This window comes from Dasypus novemcinctus, chromosome 13 (genome assembly GCF_030445035.2).
Source record: "Dasypus novemcinctus isolate mDasNov1 chromosome 13, mDasNov1.1.hap2, whole genome shotgun sequence".
Taxonomy (NCBI): domain Eukaryota; kingdom Metazoa; phylum Chordata; class Mammalia; order Cingulata; family Dasypodidae; genus Dasypus; species Dasypus novemcinctus.
In genome coordinates, this window is record NC_080685.1 from 56,713,835 (window position 1) to 56,733,829 (window position 19,995).

At 45.7% G+C, this 19,995-nt stretch overlaps 1 protein-coding gene across 10 annotated transcripts in view; it reads right to left on the bottom strand.

Moving 5' to 3' along the window:
- Positions 1-6,751: 6,751 nt before the first annotated feature.
- Positions 6,752-19,995, bottom strand: part of SEC16B (SEC16 homolog B, endoplasmic reticulum export factor) — a 62,153-nt gene continuing 48,909 nt past the window's right edge. For 9 of the 10 annotated variants that reach the window (XM_058310172.2, XM_058274779.2, XM_071207579.1 and 6 more), the window contains 11 exons: positions 18,466-18,606; positions 17,203-17,325; positions 16,424-16,499; positions 14,826-15,125; positions 13,939-14,006; positions 11,255-11,398; positions 10,968-11,066; positions 10,020-10,125; positions 9,815-9,894; positions 9,113-9,211; positions 6,752-8,140 (listed from right to left, as the gene is read on the bottom strand). In XM_058310172.2, the coding sequence (XP_058166155.1) occupies positions 8,069-8,140; positions 9,113-9,211; positions 9,815-9,894; positions 10,020-10,125; positions 10,968-11,066; positions 11,255-11,398; positions 13,939-14,006; positions 14,826-15,125; positions 16,424-16,499; positions 17,203-17,325; positions 18,466-18,606 (1,308 nt within the window). In that variant the 3' untranslated portion in view covers positions 6,752-8,068. The remainder of the gene's footprint in view (positions 8,141-9,112; positions 9,212-9,814; positions 9,895-10,019; positions 10,126-10,967; positions 11,067-11,254; positions 11,399-13,938; positions 14,007-14,825; positions 15,126-16,423; positions 16,500-17,202; positions 17,326-18,465; positions 18,607-19,995) is intronic. The other variant, XM_058310173.1, reaches the window with a different exon arrangement.

The window sequence follows — 19,995 nt, forward strand, 5'->3', positions numbered from 1 at the left end:
ATTTCCTCATCTGTAAAGTCAGACTAATAAAACTGCCTTTTCTAGTTGTTTTAAAGATTAAAGAAGACAACATATAGCAAACACCTAGCACATATACTTCCATCATTGGCTTTATAAAACTGGGAAAGTTACTTAAACACCAGGCCTCAATTTCTTCAAAATACCTACTTTATTGGGATAATAAGAAAATTTAAAAAATAAACACATATAAACTCTTAAAACAATGCCTGGTACAAAATCACAGCTATTATTATTGGTGTTTTTATTACTATGAACTCACCCTTAATGTCAGAATAAAAAGCTTTACATTTTAAATGATATTCTCATCTTCAGAGGAAAATATCATCAGCATACAAATCAGTAGAACTTAATTAAGGAAATTTAGGGAAATTGATTAGCCTTTCTGGGCCGTGTTTTTAACATCTATAAAGTTACCTCCTACAGAACCTTCCCCAATAAACTTCTTCCTTGGTAGCACAGTCAGGTACTGCCATGATCTGCCCATAGCCCCCAAACCAGTAACTACCCTGGGCTGTATGTGGCCATGTATTAGTCTCCCAACTTGCCTGTGAGCTTTTTGAGAGCAAGTACTTTGCTCTCATCTATTTATCTCATAGAAGGTCCTAAGTAAACTTCGTTGACTGAATGAATCCCAAGTTTTCATAGCTGAGAAGTCTGGGGCACTGAAAGAGTCAATTATCTTACTTAAAGTTACCAATTTAGCTAGTGGGAGATGTGAGCCTAGAACTCAAAGTCTTCTCATTCTTACTACATCTTCCCCAAGACTACAAAGCCTGCCTCTAAAATAACAAATTGGAAATTGTTTTCTTTGAAAATCAGTCTAAAGTTTTAACCTCAATTACCTTTAAATTGCAAGCTACTCCAGTGCATTTAAAATCTGATTTGATTTAGCAAATTTCAATGTATCTGCAACTTTTTAGTAATATATCTGTTGCACAAAGCAAACTTTGTGGCTGGATACCAACTCAAAATAACTGATGTGAATTATCGGTACTACTAATGGCAGTTGTGTACTTGGATGTTGGTTTTTTGTTGTTACCTGCAAAGAGAAGCAGAAAAATTACAGAAAGTAGCCATAATTATAGGCAGTTTGGTTTTAATTCATGACAAGACTTTCATCCAACTACTGAAAGAAGTGGGAATGAAATCTTGAAGCCCAAAACTCAAATTAGTCCTACTCAGGGCAGTGAGGTCTCCTTGTGATCCCAAAGCATGAGTTTAGAACACAAAACCAATGAAAAAAAAAAACAGTGATCATGTTTTGTATTCCAAAATGGACTCTTAAAATTCAGAAACAAATTTTAAAACTCAAGTTCTTCGATATGAAAGAACCCAGTCTGGGAGAACATAAAAACAGCTAAAATTTTCCTGCCACGTTAGGATTTGCCAACCCAGGACCTGTTACATCCTATTCTGGTAAGTGGGAATCCATGAAAGTCTTCATAATAGTAGTAACTTGGAAGATGCTTAATGGAGAGGCTCTTTGGCTAATCCTCTCTTAGGAGTCAAGAGTAATTTTAAAGAAGGGGAAATAAAGAGACTGGGAGTCGGGAAGTGGACTTGGCCAAATGGATAGGGCATCCGCCTACCACATGGGAGGTCCACGGTTCAAACCCCAGGCCCCCCTGACCCATGTGGAGCTGGCCCATGAGCAGTGCTGACACATGCAAGGAGTACCCTGCCACGCAGGAGTGTCCCCCATGTAGGTGAGCCCCACGCGCAAGGAGTGTGCCCTGTAAGGAGAACCACCCACCGTGAAAGAAAGTGCAGCCTGCCCAAGAATGGCGCTGCACACACAGAGAGCTGACACAACAACAAGATGATGCAACAAAAAGAAACACAGATTCCCGGTGCTGCTGATAAGGATAGAAGTGGTCACAGAAGAACACACAGCACATGGACACAGAGAGCAGACAACTGGGAGGTAGGGGGAAAGGGGAGAGAAATAAATAAAAAATAAATCTTTAAATAAATAAATAAAGAGGCTGGGAGTAGAGCTTTGGAGAAAGGAGACACATCCCATTCTGAAAGGATCCTTATGAGATGCACCCACCTATGTGTGCACAGAAAATGTCACACACGCTCCCCACATTGGTTCTTCCCTTCTGATGATTTTGCCTGCAATATTCATGGTCTTTTCCTGGCTTAGAGTCCTGTAAAGGCCAGAAAGAAGCAAGGAGGGATTCTCTTATGGCTGTTTGGCAAGTCTAAATCAGATTAACCTCCTTTCAGATGCCATTTCTCCATGGATAAGAAAGACGGATTTGTGAGCAGGGTATTCTATTCCTCTTGTTCCTTCAGACCTCATGGGCATCCTCCATATAGCAATCTCTCTTTAAACTTTGGCCAACAGATATGCCAAAACAGAATGTTAATTATTCTAAACAGCTAACAGTGAACTTAACTTTGGCCTTAACCTATAAGAGGTGGTACAGCTTGAACATATTAAATATTTTCCAAAAACATGAAATATATATGAATATTCATATATTAATATGAAAATAAATATATGAAATCCCTATGTTATAAGAGCTATCAAGATACAAAGTTCTCTTTGCATAGCTTTAGGTTGAGTTCTCACATCACATGGTAACATCTATGTTTACAAGTCTGACTCCCCCTGTAGACTGTATTTTAAGTGTCAAAGCCATTTTTGTTTGGAAACCAATCCAATACCTGACACATCATTCGACTACTATGTGATGAATAAATGAAGGTGCGTACATATGCCCAAGGGCAATGTGGCTACAAGCCCACATTTTGAAATCACCTGGATTCTAATTCCAGCGTGACCCTTCCTAGCTGTGTAACCTTGGGAAAGTTAACGTCTCTCTTGAGTATAAAGATTCCCCATTGATAATATGTTAAAATATAATACTATATACTTCATTAGAATGTCTATTATAATGCCTGACACAAAGTAAGCAATCAACAAATTTTATTATTATTAATGTTATTGAAACTTAGAAAATCTGGCCATGGTAGGTGCTAATAGACTCCACACATTTAGCTGGTTATTACCCAAGTCTACACAAAGAAAACCCATGTTGTAATGGCCTTCCAGAGTGTGAGAGTTCCAGGGACAGGTGGTTGTGAACAGCTGTTTTCCACCAGAGGACCAGCTAAGAGTCTGAGAGAGCCACATGAGTGATAACAGGTATAAAGTATCAGGAATAACCTCCTAATGTTTGAGAATGTGAAATTCTAGGCCTAAACATCCAAGGATGCCAAGGAATCGCCTTCCCTTGAGATTCTTTAAAAACAAACAAACAAGCAAACAAATGGCTAACTGGCTTTCTCTACAATGGGTAAGGGCCAGGACAGGAAAGCGTCTCACATGGAAAAAACACACAGTTTGCACAGACCAGTGGAGTTTGAGTTACACTGCTATGGACTTCGTTCCAAAGAAGTATTATTACCTAAAGATATAAATATACAAAAAGCAAATACAGAAAGCACAATTCCTCGACCTCGACAGAGTGAGATTATAATGAAAACATTTAATATGCTGTTATTGCACACTCAGGTAACTTTAAATCTCATTAAAAGGCCATTTCTGAAGTACCTGAATGAAGGGTGTGCAGGTATGAGCACTTCAAAAGAGGAGCCCTTCATTTGAGGCCATGTTTAGGGGCAACCTCAACTAAGTACCTAACATCCTACTGTGTACAGATCATGCTATTTGCAATTCCCAGCTGAAGATCACAACCAGAAGAGGGGGGAAAGGATTCCACTCCATTCTCGGGGTAGGGGTGGGGATGCCAGAGAAACTCCTATGAGTGGAGAGATCCAAATCACACACCTATAACTCATTTCACGCATAAGAATGTAGGTAGAAAAATATTCTGATTTTGGTGCAGAAGTGGATGCAGCATCCTTTTCTTGGTTGCTCAGAGGAAGAGACCAAAGGGAAAGAAGATTTCTAGGTCAAAACATAGTTAGCAGAGGCTTTGAACCTGAGCAACCTGAAGCTTGAGTTAGGACTGAAAGGGCAGTACTGGGAGGTGACTGAGGAACAATGGCTCACTGACTTTTTTATAGCCATTTTAGGAGATTAGATAGAAGGCTGCAGTGGTGATATGTGATAAAGTTATGTTCCCATTCAAATTACTGAATATTAAGTTTAAATGTCTTTATATAAATTTTAAATGACATGCATATAGCAGGATCACAAATTTGCACACTACTATTCAGTTTTTCAAGAAAATGTATCTTCTTTATTTCTTATAACTGAGCTATGTTCCAAGCTCTCCATCCCACTGAGGAGCAGGGGCAAAAAACAAACTTGCCAATTAATAATATTTCAGACTTTCTCTTTTAAGTAGTGTCCTCTGGTAATTCCTTTTTCTTTGAGATAGACTGAGTACTGTTCATTCCTCCTCACCAAAAAGGCTCATAGCAGTGGGAAAGAGGGCCTGTGAGCTCTATGGTGTATCTTGTTCCTTGCAGGCAACTGGTCTGGCCCAGCCCTGACCTGGCATCTACCAGGGAATGACTGGTCTCTTCTGGCCTTCTGGGACCCTGGGCAATCGCCCCGTGATGGAGTCCACGTTGGACCAGACTTCAGGGAGCCAGGGGCTCTGTCTTAGGTCACAGATCAGCTCATGGCTCAGGACAGCCGCCCAGGAGAGCCGCTATGGCTCCCGAGCCATGTGGGACAAGTTGCCGAGCCCAACGTCAGCTTCTCCTCCAGGCTTGCAGCCGCTCCCAGCCTCTCCCCCGGGGCCCAACACTGTCAGTCCGCCATCGTCCCCCACTCCTAGCTATGCTTCTTCTATCAGAACTGCTCTACTTCCCCACAATTCCACCCTGGAAATGGGATCTTTTCCTCTGGCAGCTGTATTTGTTCTGCCTTACCACAACTGGTTTTAACCACCTGAAACTGTTAAATGCCCAGGAACCTTGAGCAATCTCCACCACCATCATTCAGCCAAAGCTGATAGAGTTAAGAACTCTGAGCGACCCCAGCCCATGGGACCCTTACTGGACCTGACCAAAGACTCTTCCCTGACCAATGAACAATGGGACTTGTTCTACCCAACCATATACAGGTTAATGGACAAGCTTTCATTCATGAATTGGCGTGACCACCATGAAATCCTCCCTTACTACTGTCTAAAACCCCCTGACTTTTCCCCTTCAGAAAACTTATTCTTGGGTGTGTATTCCTTTGCCTGGGAAGTAAATAAGCTCAGGGCATGCTGTGTTGCCTACTGTAGAGCCCACTGGTTTTCCATGGGTAATCCACACAGGCGCCGGGTGAGCACAGAGGCATCTGACTTCTTTGTCTTCCTGTTTGGCCCCCCAGGTCCCTCTTCTATGTGCTGCTTTGTTTCAGGGAGGACTTCCCTATGTAATTCTTCCCAGGAGCACTAAGGCCCATGGCCTAGCATCCATGCAGGATGGAGGAAGAGAAACTGGCTTGGCAACAAGGACACACAAGCATGTATTTTTTTCCCGTTATATATCTATATCAAGAATGAAAATCCACAGTTAAATAATTAAGTAAATTTTTTTAAAAAACATATCATGGGGAAGAGGCTATGGCTCATTCAGCTGGGCTCCCGTCTACCATATGGGAGGCCCTGGGTTCGCTTCCCAGGGCCTCCTTGTGAAGGCAGGCTCACCTGCATGTTGTGGTGAGGCGCCGGCCTGGGCGCTGCAAAGTGCCGCCGGCCCGCAAGCACCCCGGAGAGCCAACTCAGCAAGATGACGCAACAAAAAAGGGAGACAAGCAAAAAAACACAGAAAAGCACACAGCGAATGGACACAGAGACTAGACAACAAGCAAGCCATGGCAGGGGGGGAGAAATAAATAAGTAAATAAATACAGACACAGAAGAATGCACAGAGAATGGACATGGAGAGCAAACAGCAAGCAAAAAGCCATGGGGGGGGCGGCGTGGATAAAAAAAAGAAAAACATATCATGTTTATCATCTACCAGGAATTTTTCTAAGAGTTTGATTCATTTAATTCTTGTGATGTCCTTATAAGGTAGGTAGTGTTATTATTATCCTTATTGTATAGATGAGGAAACTGAAGCATAGGAAGGATAGGAAATGTTCTAGTTTGCTCAAGAAGATACCATAAAGTGGGTTGGCTTGTAACGATAGAAAATTATTAGTTTACAAGTTTACAGTTTCAAGGCTAAGAAAAATGTCCAAATCAAGGCATTATCAGTCTCTGCTTGCTTTCTCTCTGAAGACCTGCTGCCAGTGAACCTGGACTCCTCTGTCACATGGCAAAGCATATGGCAGGGTCTGCTGGTTTCTCTTCCAAGTTTTGTTGCTTTCAGCCTCTTCTTCCATGGCTTTCTTTTTCTTTGTCTGAATTTCGTTCTCTTATAAAGGATTCCAGTAAGAGGATTAAGACCCATCCTGAATGAGGTAGGTCACATCTTAAGTTAGGATCCTACTCACCAAAAGAGCCTCCTTAGAACGGATCCCACAGGAATAGATTAACTTTAGGAACATACGGGGCACTTTCTGGGGTCCATACAGCTTCAAACCATCACAGTAACCTTGCCAAAGGATCTAGGCCATTTGGCTCCTGTGAAACTCACATTTTGCTGCCATAGTCCTGCCACTGGGTGTCAGCATACCAACCTGGAGGGGCAGCAGCTTCTAAAGCGAAAAAGGGGACAGCATTCACTGAGGCCTTCTACGTGCTAAAACCCTTTGCATGCATTTCAAAATTTAATCTGAGAAGTGAATAAACTTTCAAGGGAACAGAATATGAAATATTTAATGAAGAGACTAATTTGTGTCAGAGGCAATTTTGTCCATATTTTTTAAAGTTGAAATAAATAATAACATCAGAGTTGTCTTGGAAATGAAGAGGCTTGATTCCTGAACTTGTCATTAATAAAGGGCATTTTCCAGCTCTTCACACCTGATCACACAATGAAACCATTATTAGAAAGATTTGAGAGAAGAGACCACTAAATGCACTTTCTGTCTCTGCAAAAATCAGCCAGAGACAAGCATTTGCTATAAAATTATCTGGGTTTAATCGCTATCAACGTCAGAACCATAGTACATTAAAGTACAAAACCTGTATGTACAATTACACATACAAAAAATGTTCTTTGTGAGGAGCAATTTTCAGCAAATCTGACAAACAGCAAGAGTCATTCCTATTTTGGGTTTGAAAGGAGAAATGGAAATTTCCAAGATGTCCCCCTCCTCCTTCTGCTCCCGTGACCCTCCAAACATCAATTTGCAGAGGCCTGAGGTAGGAAAGGAGGTATTAATATTAGGCACTCATTTCTCCCCTCTGATGGAAGGGATGAATTTTTAGGAAACATTTTCCATCAGTTATTATACTGATGTTCCATCCATCTGCATCATTAGTTTCAGTAGTTACCATGACAATATGATGCCTACAGCAATCTAACTTGATAGCCAGATGCCAGAAAGTGAAAAAATAGGACCAGCTAAGAAAGTGAGAGAAATATAATTAATCTACACCACATAGAAAATGTGCACAAAACTTGGATGGAGAGAGAAATTGCTGAAATGTCACTGAAGAGAGAATTATGAAGGGAAGCAATAATCAAGTTTCAGTTAAAAACTTTGCTAACTAGAACCACATATGGGTCTATAACTGAGACTGGGGCAGGAGCCAAAGTTGGTCTAGCCTATTGCTCTGAGCCTACCCCACCCCAGTGATTTCCTGCTACAGAGCTCAGTGGTAGCTCCTTGATTTGACCAGTGGCAATCCTAGGGCTCTAACTTTCCTGACAATGTCAAACCACTACCCTAAGTGCTGCTGCCATGCCATTCTGCTCACTTCCAGTCTGCTAGCATACCCAGCTTTTCTATTTGACAAAATAATTTCCATTGTTCTGATGCTAATCTTAAGAGACTGGACTGAGCTGTATCTAGGAAGACCCTGTCTCCTTGCCTTCTAAGTGCTCAGGGAGGCACCAGACTAGCACAAATGTTTTGAGGCAGAGAAAATGGCAGAGAGGTTGGGAGATTAAGAAAATAGGAGCAACACACAGTCACACTCCCAGGAGACCAGCCTGGGACGGGTAGCTATTCTCATCGCGGCTGGGCTGGATAGCGGCGCTGAGCCAAGCGATTTGGCCGATTCAGGCTAGTAGTCATGGAGAGCTGGAAAAGAAGGAAAAAATATTACCCTAGGTTAGAGCTCCTAGAATGCCTGGAGGGACTGAGCTGTCTAGAATACTTCATCTCGACATTGGAAGCAACTGACTTCTAATGGTCCTGTTCTAACTATCCACCTTCATCCTTAAATATGGTGAAAAGAAATTTATCAAGAGGGAGGACGAATGGTTTATTAAGAGCGGAGTCTGGGGAAACGGACTTGGCCCAGTGGTTGGGGCGTCCATCTGCCACATGGGAGGTCCGCGGTTCAAACCCCGGGCCTCCTTGACCTGTGTGGAGCTGGCCCATGCACAGTGCTGATGCGCGCAAGGAGTGCCCCGCCACGCAGGGGTGTCCCCCACATAGGGGAGCCCCACACGCAAGGAGTGCACCCCGTAAGGAGAGCCGCCCAGCGCGAAAGAAAGTGCAGCCTGCCCAGGAATGGCGCCGCCCACACTTCCCGTACCGCTGACGACAACAGAAGCAGACAAGAAACAAGACGCAGCAAGTGGACACAGAAAACAGACAACCAGGGGAGGGCGGGAAATAAATAAATAAATAAATCTTAAAAAAAAAAAAAAAGAGCGGAGTCTACCCCAGGTCACTGAGAAGGGAGCTTAGCTTCTCTCCAAGTTCACAATGCCACTCTCACCCCAGGCGGGAAGAGTGACAAGCCCACACCACTGAGGCCAATACCAATGGTCTCCCAAAACCTCAACGCCTCCTAAAGGCCAAGAGCAATACTGTTGATGGCTATGTTTATTGATCATTTACTGTATGCCAGGTCCCTTGCATACTTTATCCCATTTGCCTACTCTGTGAGGTAGCTACTACTAAGCCCCATAGCACAGATGAAGAAACTGAAACTCAGAGAGGTTACGTAATTTCTCAAGAGCTCACATAGCCAGGAATTATAAATCCAGCTCTCCTTAATCCAAAACCTGTGCTCCTAACCCATCCTCCTCAGAGCTTCCTTACCTGAGGGACCTGAGAAGGGTTGTAGAGAGGAACAGCCCCTTTCAAGGGGAGTGGAGGAAGCAGAACCCCAGGGTTGGAGTAGAGCTCAGAGGAAACACCCTATGATGCAAAAAAAAAATGTTTAATTCTTATCAGTCACCGCTTGCCAGATTCTAGAATGTCAAGGGCTTTTCTGCATCAACTTTGGTCAAGAGAAGCAGACAGGAAGAGTTTCTTGATAGGACTTAGGGAACCTCAAGCAAATAAATATGGTTTAAATGAGCACAGCCCATCCAGGGTCTGGGGTGGCAAAGCAGAGGCTCAAGTGCCATGGCTCCTGGAGCAAGATAGAAGAAAAAACCCACAATAAACTATATCGACATCATCATAAAAAGTAACATAGTCTTTGAAAGGCCTACAATATCACAAGATTGCTCCAACTAGGCTGTGAGAAACAAAAAGGTTTTCATAGCAATTGGGATAAAATCCATACCAGCATGGGCAATCCATCAGGAATTTACTACACCTAGGACACTGGTGAATTTTGACTTCTACTGGGAAGGAAAACAGGCAATTCTCCAGACTTCACCTGAGGAAGCTTTCCCTGTATTTCCCACCAGTCATTTCCTCATGGGGTGGCACCTCCAGCTCTCCCTGAATCTCCAGTCCTCACACATGGCAGACATCTGTGGGGTTCCAGGCGCGAGCCCAAGGGCTGCTCACCTCCAGCCCTGGCGAGCCTTCGATCCCAACACCCTTGGCTTTTCCTGCACCAGACACGGATCCTTGAGCATGGCCCCCACCTAAAAAAGCAATAAGTCACAGCGTTTTCTTTGCTCAGTTTGCATAAGTCCCCATCCCCAGAGGACACCCCCCTGGAGAGCTGAGAAGACCACAGGCAGCCCAGGGGACATGAGGTTGGTGGTACCTGTGTGCCTGGAGAAGGGGCTGCCACCAGGCAGAGGCTGGGACTCAGGGGGAGGGGTCAGTGAGGAGCCCGGGCTGGTCTGCAGGGAAGATGTGCAGAGGGTCTCCTGCAAAAGGGACAGTTGAATTTAGAATGCTTCCTGGAGAAAGAAAGGCAGGGTTGGTGGCAAAAGAACTCATGCCAGCCTGCATGTGTCCCTACAGTACCCACAACTGTGGCTCCCCCAGCAACCAGTCCTGGGGTACGCTCCCTCAAGCACCTCCTTCCTCGTGCCTCTCCTCTGCTCAGAAATCCACATTAGCTCCCTACTGCTGGCTCTCTAAAGTTAAATTTCTCCACTGCAGCTTTTAAGACCTTTCATAATCTGCCTTTGCCTTGCCGGACCTGTTTATTTCCCACAATCTTCCATTGCAAAACCTGTTTTCATTCACACTGGGGTAGAGCCAGAGGCCAGGCCGAGGCCCTCTGAGGAGCTGAGGAAACGTCCTTGGCAAGGCCCTGTTGTGGCTGAACTGGCAGCCTTCAGGCCCAGGACCTGGGAACATGACCTTCTTTGAAAACTGGATCATTGCAGATGGCACTAAGTAAAAGTGAGGTCACGCTGGAGCAGGGTGGGTCCTAAATCCAGTAGGACTGGTGCCCATAGAAGGAGGGGAGAGGAGACAGACAGACCTGCGGGGCAGGCCAGGTCAGGACAGAGGCAGGAATTGAAGTTCTACATCTGTAAGCCAGGAAAGCCCCGGCTGTCCGGCAAACGCCAGAAGCCAGGGAGAAGGCTCCTCCCCAAGGCTCAAGAGCCAGCGGGCCCTGACGACACCTTGATTTGGACTTCCGGCCTCGGGAACTGCCAGAAAATCCATGTCTGTTGTTTAAAGCCACCTAGTTTGTGTGCTTTGCTAAGGCAGCCCTGGGAAACAGAGGCCGGCTCCCAGCGCCCCCGGCGGGCACCTCGGAGTCGGGGCTGTCCGATGAGTCGTCTTCTCCGGTGGGGGACGCGTTGTTGGCGGGCTTCGACCTGAACCAGCTCAACCAGCCAAATCCGGAGCTCTGGAAGGGGAAGGGGACTTTGCATTGCCTGTATGTTTGCTTCTCCCCACCGAACCTGAGATTATCCCACCCCCACGAGAGAGGGGTGAGATGGGGCGGGGACACAACTAAAGGCCAGATTCCCATCTCTGCGCCACCATTTGGGAAGGGGTGGGCAGGGAGGGAAAGGGAAAAACAAGTTCCTCCACCTTTGTATTCTCCGTCACGGCTCCTAGCTTTTCCCTCTGTTCACTATTTTGTGGAGATTTTTTATCTGCCTCATCAGAGGACGCCTCCTCATGCTCCTCGACTGAACTCTCAGAACTACTTCGTGCTCTGGAAGTCAGTGGCACCTGGAATTAAAGAAAGAAAAGGAGAACTAACATGCATGAAGCACATGCCAGGTTACAACGGCACGTAGACATATGCTCCTTTATCTGACCCACTCAATAAATCCGTGGGATAGTCTTTGGAATCGTGTTTTACTGATGAGGAAGTAAGGTTTAGCCGTGAAAAATAATTTGCCAAAAGTCTCAGGACAAACCCAAGCCCAAACCCAGTTCCTATATTCTGCCTTATCCCGTGGAGTTTTGTCCCCGTGCTACCTCTCCAGAAATATGGCAAAGCCTGGAAGCCAGGGTATGGAACACTTTGCTGTAAATTAGGAGGGTCAGGAAACACACCACAGGGACCCACAAACCAAAAAGGCTGGGGATGCAACAACTAACAGGCCTAATTTATCTTAGAGCTCATTTCCTAGCCAGCTTGCTCTGAGATCTAGGGTGAATTTATGCACAAGAAAGGAATAAAATATGTCCACACCCCTCAACAATTTACATTTTGCACTGCTGAAAAAGTGTATAGTTATATAAATGGTACAATCTTTCAGAAAATATTTTGGCAAATTATATAAAAAAGTCTTTTTTTTAATTCTAATATTTAGTATTTACTGTGTGCCAAGCTCTGCTCTAAGTGTTTTGTATGTAGTGATTCATTTAATCCTCACAATAGTCCTATGAGGCAGGTACTCTTATTATCATCCCATTTTACATATGAGAAGACTAAGGCACAGACAGCTTAAGCAATCTGTCTAAGGTCACACAGCTAGGAAAAGTTAGAGCTAGGATTCAAACCTAGGTGGTCTGGCTCTCCTTCTAGGAATTTCTCCTAACTGAAAGGAGGGAAGAAGGGGAAGAGTGAGGAAGGGAGGGTAGGAGGAAGTAAGGAAGAGAAGGAGGGAAGGAATGAGAAAGGACACAGGAAATGTCTAACAATATGGGATAGTCAACTAAAACACGAGGTTTTACCACAGCACAGGCCCTCCATAATCTTGTCCCTTGCTATATCTCTCTTAGCACTCTCCCTAACTTTCCCCACTTTCTAGACAGTGGTTGTAATAAGCATGCCCCCATTTCAGGGCTTTTGCTCCTGCTGCTTCCTCTGCCTACACTTGTCCCCTAGAACTTGCCTGGCTCGTGTCCACACTTCCTTCCACCTCCGCTCAGCGGCTCCACAGAGAGGCCTTCCTCGGCCCACCATCGCTGGTAAAGCCGTCATGCTCACCCTGTCTACTTCCAATGTCCGCTCTAGATGTAAGCACCACGAGGACAGGCCTCGTCTGGCTCACTGATGTAGCCACGGGCCCTAAAACAGTGCCTGGTTCATTGTAGGAACTCAGTGTATGTGAATAAGTGAGTGAATAAATGAATTATGGTACCTTCGTACAATGCGTTTCATCACACCAATATTAAAAATCGTATTTATTAATGACACAGAAAATCTCCTTGTATAATATTAAATAGCAGGAAAAAAGGCTTTTTGTAAAACCTTAACCAATGTATACACACACAGAAAAAAAAATATTGGAAGAAAATAATCAAAATATTTGACTGTGGGATTATCACTGATATTTGTTTGATTTTTTACATGATGCTTTCCTTCATTTTCCAAGTTTTCTATAAAAAGAACTTACTACTTAAAAGTGAAAAAAAACAGACACAAAGTACTACATATTATAGGAGTCCATTTATATAAAATATAAATATAAATAAATTTGTAGAGACAGAATTAGATTAATGGCTAAACAGGACCGGAGTAGGATAGGGGGATTGAGAGGTAACTGCTAAGGCATGTGGAGTTTTTCTTTTTGGAGTAAAGAAAATGTTCTAAAATTGACTATAGTGATGAACGCACAACTCTGTGATTATACTAAAACCCATGATTTTATACTTTAGATGGATTGCATGGTATGTGACTATATCTCAATAAAACTGCTTTTAGAAAAACAGTAATCTAAAAATTTTAAGGCCTATAGACCCATTATTACTTGAGAAAGTTATATGTTGTAACCCTGCAACAGACAAAGCTGAAGAACATCTAAAGTCTGGGACCAATGCCGTTCCTTGTTGACGGACCGCGTGAATCACTCAACAACTGGGTAGAATGATTAATTAGCCGTGGAGACCCCCTTGACCTTGCAGCCTAACTGAGGAGAAAGACATAAGCAGGAGCTATTACAGCTGCTGTAGATCCCTCTTTGAAATAAATCAAGGTAAAAATTAAAGAGGTCAGTATCAAGAGCCTTTCCAAGACAGGGAGGTATGGTGAGCATTTAGGGCAGCAGTAAGAAGAGGTCAGAGGGAGCAGAGGTCTGTGAGACAAAGCAAACTAAAAAGAGCTTTATGTTTCCCTCTCCCCAGGACACAGGGCAGTGGGAGTGAGTGTAAAAGGAAAACTGCCTAGTCCCCAACTCCCCGGGGATGGGAGAGAGAGCTGGTGCAATGCAGAGCGACACCGAGGGAAGAACTTGCGTGTGGCTAAGAAAATGGGGCAATTGGTAAAAGCCAGAAGCAACAGGGTGGCATCAGCTTCTTGTAAAGCTTTTATCTCCCACCTGTGGCTTGGAAAAGATGTTTTGACCATCGGGATGCGGGAAGGTTTCTTGAGACACAGCATTCTCCCCTGAGGCACAAAACAAAAATAGAGTCATTTGAAGTTGTGCCTTTTCCCTTCCTCCTAAACGTGGCTTTCCTCATTGCAGCACAGCTGGAGCTCAGAGCCCATAACCCAAAGGAGATCCCAGCAAGTGGGAAGGCAACTTGCTCAGCTCCCATCAATGCCAGCCGCTCCAGGAGATGCTCGCCACCGAACCTCTGCATCTGAACACCAAGGTTCTTCCTTAAGAATCTTGGAAATCTGAGCAATGTGGAAGTAGATCACTAGGCAGGGATTCCCCACTCTCTTCTCCTCAGTCCGAGTCTCCTGCTTTGGACAGAACCTTATCTTAGAAAGTCTAAGGTCCATTTCCTCTATTGGTTTCCAGCACTTCCCCGGCGTCCCTCAGCATTGCTCACCAACACTCAGCCCCTGCTGTCCCGGGGCTAATGGACCTGAAGAAACTAGGAACCAGGACGGAGCACACCTCTGCCTGGGGTTGGTGACAGTCAGCTCTGGGATGCAGGGCAACTTCAAAGGAGGGACCTGGCCTATTCTACAGTACATATGAGGTGCAGGTGGTATTTTCTCCACGCCGCAGCCTCTCCCTAGAAATGGTGTAATCCAAGGGTAGCTGCCATTTGGTTTGCTATGTTCATCCTAGCAGAGAGGTAGACTGGAACATTAGAGAGCAATCTCCCAGCACAGTGGCTGGCACACAGTAGGCCCTCAGTCATGAGCACCCCCACACCAACAATCAGGTCTTTACCAGCCCCCACCCCACACCTGCTTTCTCTCCTCCAGGACTCCCTGGCCCAAGGCTTCCACCCAGCCGGCACATCTCACCAAGGGGCAGGTCAGCCTGCAGGGTTTCCTGCCAGCCCTCTCCTCCAGGAGCCACTGTCACTGCCACGCCACTGCCAGCCCCTGGTAGATGAGTATCGGGAACCGAATAAAGAGGCACCGGTGCCCCCAGCTGCCCTGCACCTCCTCCCGCTGGACAAGAGCCCAGCTGAGGGAGAAAGGGCTGCTGTGAGCTGGGCTGGCTCAGGACTGTCGGCTCAGGCGACGGCCACAGGAACGAGTGGTGCCCCAGGGGTTCTGAGTAGCCTTGAGGTCCCCAAAGATCCTGGTAGACAGTGTTTTCTAAGGACAAAGAGGAAGAATTGAGAAGCAAAATATGGTTGCATACATGCAAAGAATACTCCTGCCCAGGTCCTCTTTGAAAAGCAGCCACAAGGACAGGCCGCTCGATGTGTTTTCCATTCACGTGATGACAAGTAAAGCACGGCAGTGGATGGAACACCTCTCACTGTTCATGATTTGTCGTTTACAAAATGATTTCCCTCACTACCTTCTATGATCGCTGAGCCTCAAACCAGCAGGGTGGGAGGGCAGACGTCACAATCCCATCTAACTCCACACCTCTTTCATTTTTCAGATTACGTCTTTCCCCCTCAGGATTGTCTAAAGAACTTGGGTATCTGAAACTTAGCAAGTTTCCAATTAAAAACCCAAATCAGCTTGCAGAGACGATGGTGCTGCCATCAAGTGTCAGGCCATGTGAGGAAGGAACCTTGGTGGTCATTAATTCTGGCTCTGACATTGTGCTGATGAAATCAGCTAAGGTGTGGAGGCGGAAAATGACCATCCGAGGTGTGGGCGGCAGGGCCACCTGCTGGCGTGGCTAGCAGGAGGAGGGAGACCTGGCTGCAAGCCGCCTCCAGAAGCAGCCAGACAGGCTCTCCTCCACCCCTTAACCTTTACAGATCCTGTGGCACAGCGCAAAGCCGAGCATCAGAAACCAAGGCACGCCCTTCCTTCCTTCCCTTGCTCATCCCTGAGGAAAGTGAAAGCTGGGAATTAGCTGGAAGGGGAGAGGTGAGGCCATACCCTACTGTGGGTGTGACTTGGGGAGAGGGTATGGAGTTCACTGGGGTAACCCCTGCCAGGCCCACCACTCAGCATACCCTCAGGGCAAGGTAATGACCTGGGGAGAACAGTTTTGAAACGTATATTGAATTCACAGGTGTGGCAACTGAAAGCTTTCAAAAGTCTTCAAAGCTTCCTATATCCCTAACTCTAACATAAAATACAGATAATCCACAATCCCTAGACATAATCCACTTTAACAATCTAGCTGGGGAGAAGGTGCTAACATAAGTGAAACAATTCAATAACAAAATGATGCAACGATGCAACGCCGTATTTAAAAACCTGAACTGTGAAGTAGAAACTAGAATGAGGTGGGAATTTAGAAGTGTGGGGGCCGGTGTGGGCTGCAGCAGCTCTGCAGAGGAGGTGGGTTCAAGCTGTGCCTGGAAGGATGGGCCAGATATAAGGACGCAGATGGGGAGAGCTCTCTGGGAAGGGAAAAGGATTGAAGATTGTTCGATATTGGATAATCAGATGCTGAGAGAGCTCAGGTTCATCGGTCTATGTACCTGTTGTTGCTCCTCTGGCTCCCGAAATATCCAAGTGAGCAGAATAAGGATTGCCAACATCTCCAGCTACCTTTTGCTATTTAAAATAAAGTAAAACCCTTTTAAGTAACACCAGGTAAGATGAGAACAGAAAACAAGGTGGTTTAAAAATTCGGTCAAAAGGATACTTGCAGCAGGAATCCCAAATCTCCCAGCTCTGCCCAGGGTCTGGCAGAGCTGCCTGGAGACCAAGGTCATCTATCTGCTCCCGACGGGTGGGGCAAGCGAAAGGAACTAAACTTTGGGCCTCAGAGAGTGCGGGAGATGGCGGGAGTTCCGGCTGCGCGTGCTTTTAAAAATCCACCTCTTCCTTTTTTCAGCACAGAGCAGAAGGAAGGAAATGGAGGCAGCCCGGTTCCAATTACTGCTCCAGTTACTACCAGCAGCTTTTGCAATTGTCAGAACAAAAGGAAAGGCCCGGAACTCTTTTAAGCAATTGCCCTACATTACATGAAAGTGACACAGGTCCTCTGTGATCCATTGTTCCTAACAGAGATGTGGAAGCTTTCATGGTCATGACACATTATTTTCTGGGACCTCAGAGAGGGGTGGGCAGGGTCAGCTCAAGGGCGGCCCGAAAGAGCAGCTGGGCAAAGAGGCCTCAGCAGGGAGGCTTTCCCAGCACCAGACTGCCGCGGGGACCATGGGAGTGTCACTCTCTGTGGAGGGGCTGTCGGGGTGGGGGACTTGCTGAAGAGAAGGGAGGGAAGGGGCCAGCCCACCGGCCCTCGGCCTCCCACCTCTCCCACTTCCAGCTCCTGCCGCCGCCTCCGGAGTCGCACTAGCCAATCGGGCTCCAGGTCTGCGTCTCTGCGGCGTCTTTCTAAAAGCAGAGGATCTGACATCTTCAGCTTTTCTGCCAGCTGTGCCAGGTTTCCAGACAGGCCGGGAGCAGAAAGTAAGAGAGGGAAAAGAAGAGAGTGAAATAAGAAAAATGGGCAAACAATGGGAGAGAGGAAGGGCAAAGAGGAAAGAGAGCCTTAACTCACTTGTAAATTAAGACGATGAAATCGCAAATTCAGCAAATATCCTCCCCAAATTGCAACATACGTAAACAATTAATCAGTCTTGGTGTTAGGTTCTAAATAAAATATGAAGAGAAACCCTTCCTGGAGCCCTTAGTTTTTCTGCTCTGTACCTGTGCTTCTCAAACCTCAGGGGACACAGGAATCACACAGGGATTGTGTAACAGTGCTAATTCTGATTCAGTAGATCTGGGTGGAGCCTGAGAGTCTGCATTTCTAAAACGCTTCCATGCTGCTGGTCCAGGGGCCACTTTGTGTTGCAAGGTTCTATACCATCAAATACGTTAAAATTTTCCTGTTTGTCCATTCTTGGTCCTGAGGTCCTTGCAACCATCATTCTCTTTGCAGAAATTGCAGTGTACGGGTACTTGGTGCCACAGATTTTATTGGCTACAAATCTAGCACTAGGACCCTGCCTAAAACAAAACAGAAATTTAGAGTAAGTTGCCTTTTTACTCTCAGCTAATGGATTTTTCTTAAATTAATTGGAACAACTATCTGCCTGGTTTTTGTTTTCCTCCCCAGAAACGACAGGCTGTTGTTTTTGTTTTCTTTCTTAAATGTACCTTACAGGTGGGAAAATATTCCATGCATTTAAAAGCATTTTAATAAGGATCGTTTCCTGTTTTAATCACTAAAATATGTTTCCTAAGCCCACTTTTATAATTAGAATGGCTCACAGTAGCATGTAGTTTTACTGTACCAGCAAAGCAGATGCAGGAGTGAATTTCTCAGGTAGCACACGCCTGGTCTCCAGTACCTTTTCCCACCGCTCCCCACCATAGCATCCTTTTGTGGGCACAGTGTCGGGTCTCTGCTTATCATATCTGCGCATGCATACATGGTCAAAGACAGCCATTGGCTCCAATTTTACAGCACGTTCAAAGAAGATGAAATGTGGAGTCTAAGCTGCTTTGCAATGGCTTTCTCTGAACACAGAAGATAAAACACCTGCAGAGAACCCTTTGAGAAGCTCACCTTGATGAGTTCCACTAATAGCACAGGGTGACTGCTCTCTCCCTGGCTAAGGAGGGCCGTGCCAATGGCTTCGCAGTAATGCAAGGCCTGGGACACGAGGCCGTAATCTGCCAGACGGGAAGCATAAAGGAGCTTATACACCTGTGAAGAGAAACAGGGCCAGTGACTAGGCCATCCAGGCAGGGAAAGAAAGAGAGAGAGAGAATTGTAAAGACGACTTCTTGAAAGTCAGCTGACTGCCAGCTCCTGATAACTCTGGCTTCCAAATATCATCCTTGTGCCACCTGGGGCATTTTATCTGTGTACGGGCACAATACCAAATCCTGCCTGTGGTTCCCACATTATAGAGAAAAGGATGGAAATCACAGAAACTCAGTCTTCCTAGGACCTGGTCAGCAGGGAAATGCCCAGAGTATTTGCCTCTTATCACATAGCCCACATCTCTGGAGAGCCTGATATGTGAAGGCTGGGACCACCTGCCAGGGGGACCTAGAAAAGAAGTCAAAGATAGACCTTGTTGCAAAGGGCTAAAAGTCCAATGGAGAGAACAGAAAAATGCAGGTAAACTTTCCCAGAGCATACATGGCAGGGCAGGATGGAGCGTGAGGGTTTTGGAATCAGAAAGATCCAAACTCAAACCCCAGCTCCATATTAATATGGAGTGTTGGCCTAGTTACCTTGGCTCTTTGAGCCTTAGTTTTCTCACTATAATATGAGCATATAATATCATATATCACATTGGTTGTTGGGAAGGTTAAATGCAATAGCCTGTGTAGAAGTGCTTAGAATAAATGACATGCAAGAGATGTGAGCCAATATCATGTAACCCATCTGAGCCTCAGTTTCCTCATTTGCCACAGGGTTAAAAATAACACACATGAAGGAAAGCAAATGTGGCTCAAGTGATAGGGCTTCCACCTACCATATGGAGGACCTGGGTTCAGTCCCTGGGGCCTCCTGGTAAAAAAGAAGAAGAGAAAGTGTGCCTGCACAGCAAGTCAGTGCCCCCCTGGCGAGCCGAGTGCCCACACGGTGAGCCACGTGCCCCTGCAGTGAGCTGAATGCCTGCACAGCGAGCGAGTGCCCATGTGGCAAGCTGAGTGCTGCATGGCAAGCCAAGTGCCCATGTGAGTGTCCGTGTGGTGAGCCAGTGCCCGCACAGCAAGCCAAATACCCACGTGGTGAGCCAGTGCTCACTCAAGTGAGTCATGCAGCAAGATGATGATGCAATAAAAGAGAAAGTCAAGGTGAAGCACAGCAGAGACCAGGAACTGAGGTGGTGCAACCGATAGGGAACCATTTTCCACATCAGAGGTCCCCAGGATCGAATCTCGATGAATCTTAGTGGAGGAAGATGAGAAGAGAAGACAAAAAGAGAAATAGATACAGAAGATCACACAGCAAATGGACACAGTCAGCAAAAGCAGCAGGGCGGGGAGGGGGAGGGGAAGAAAAAAAAAATACGACACATGAAGACAATAGCACACTGCCAGGCATCTAGCACACATTCGATAAAACTAGGTCATAGTA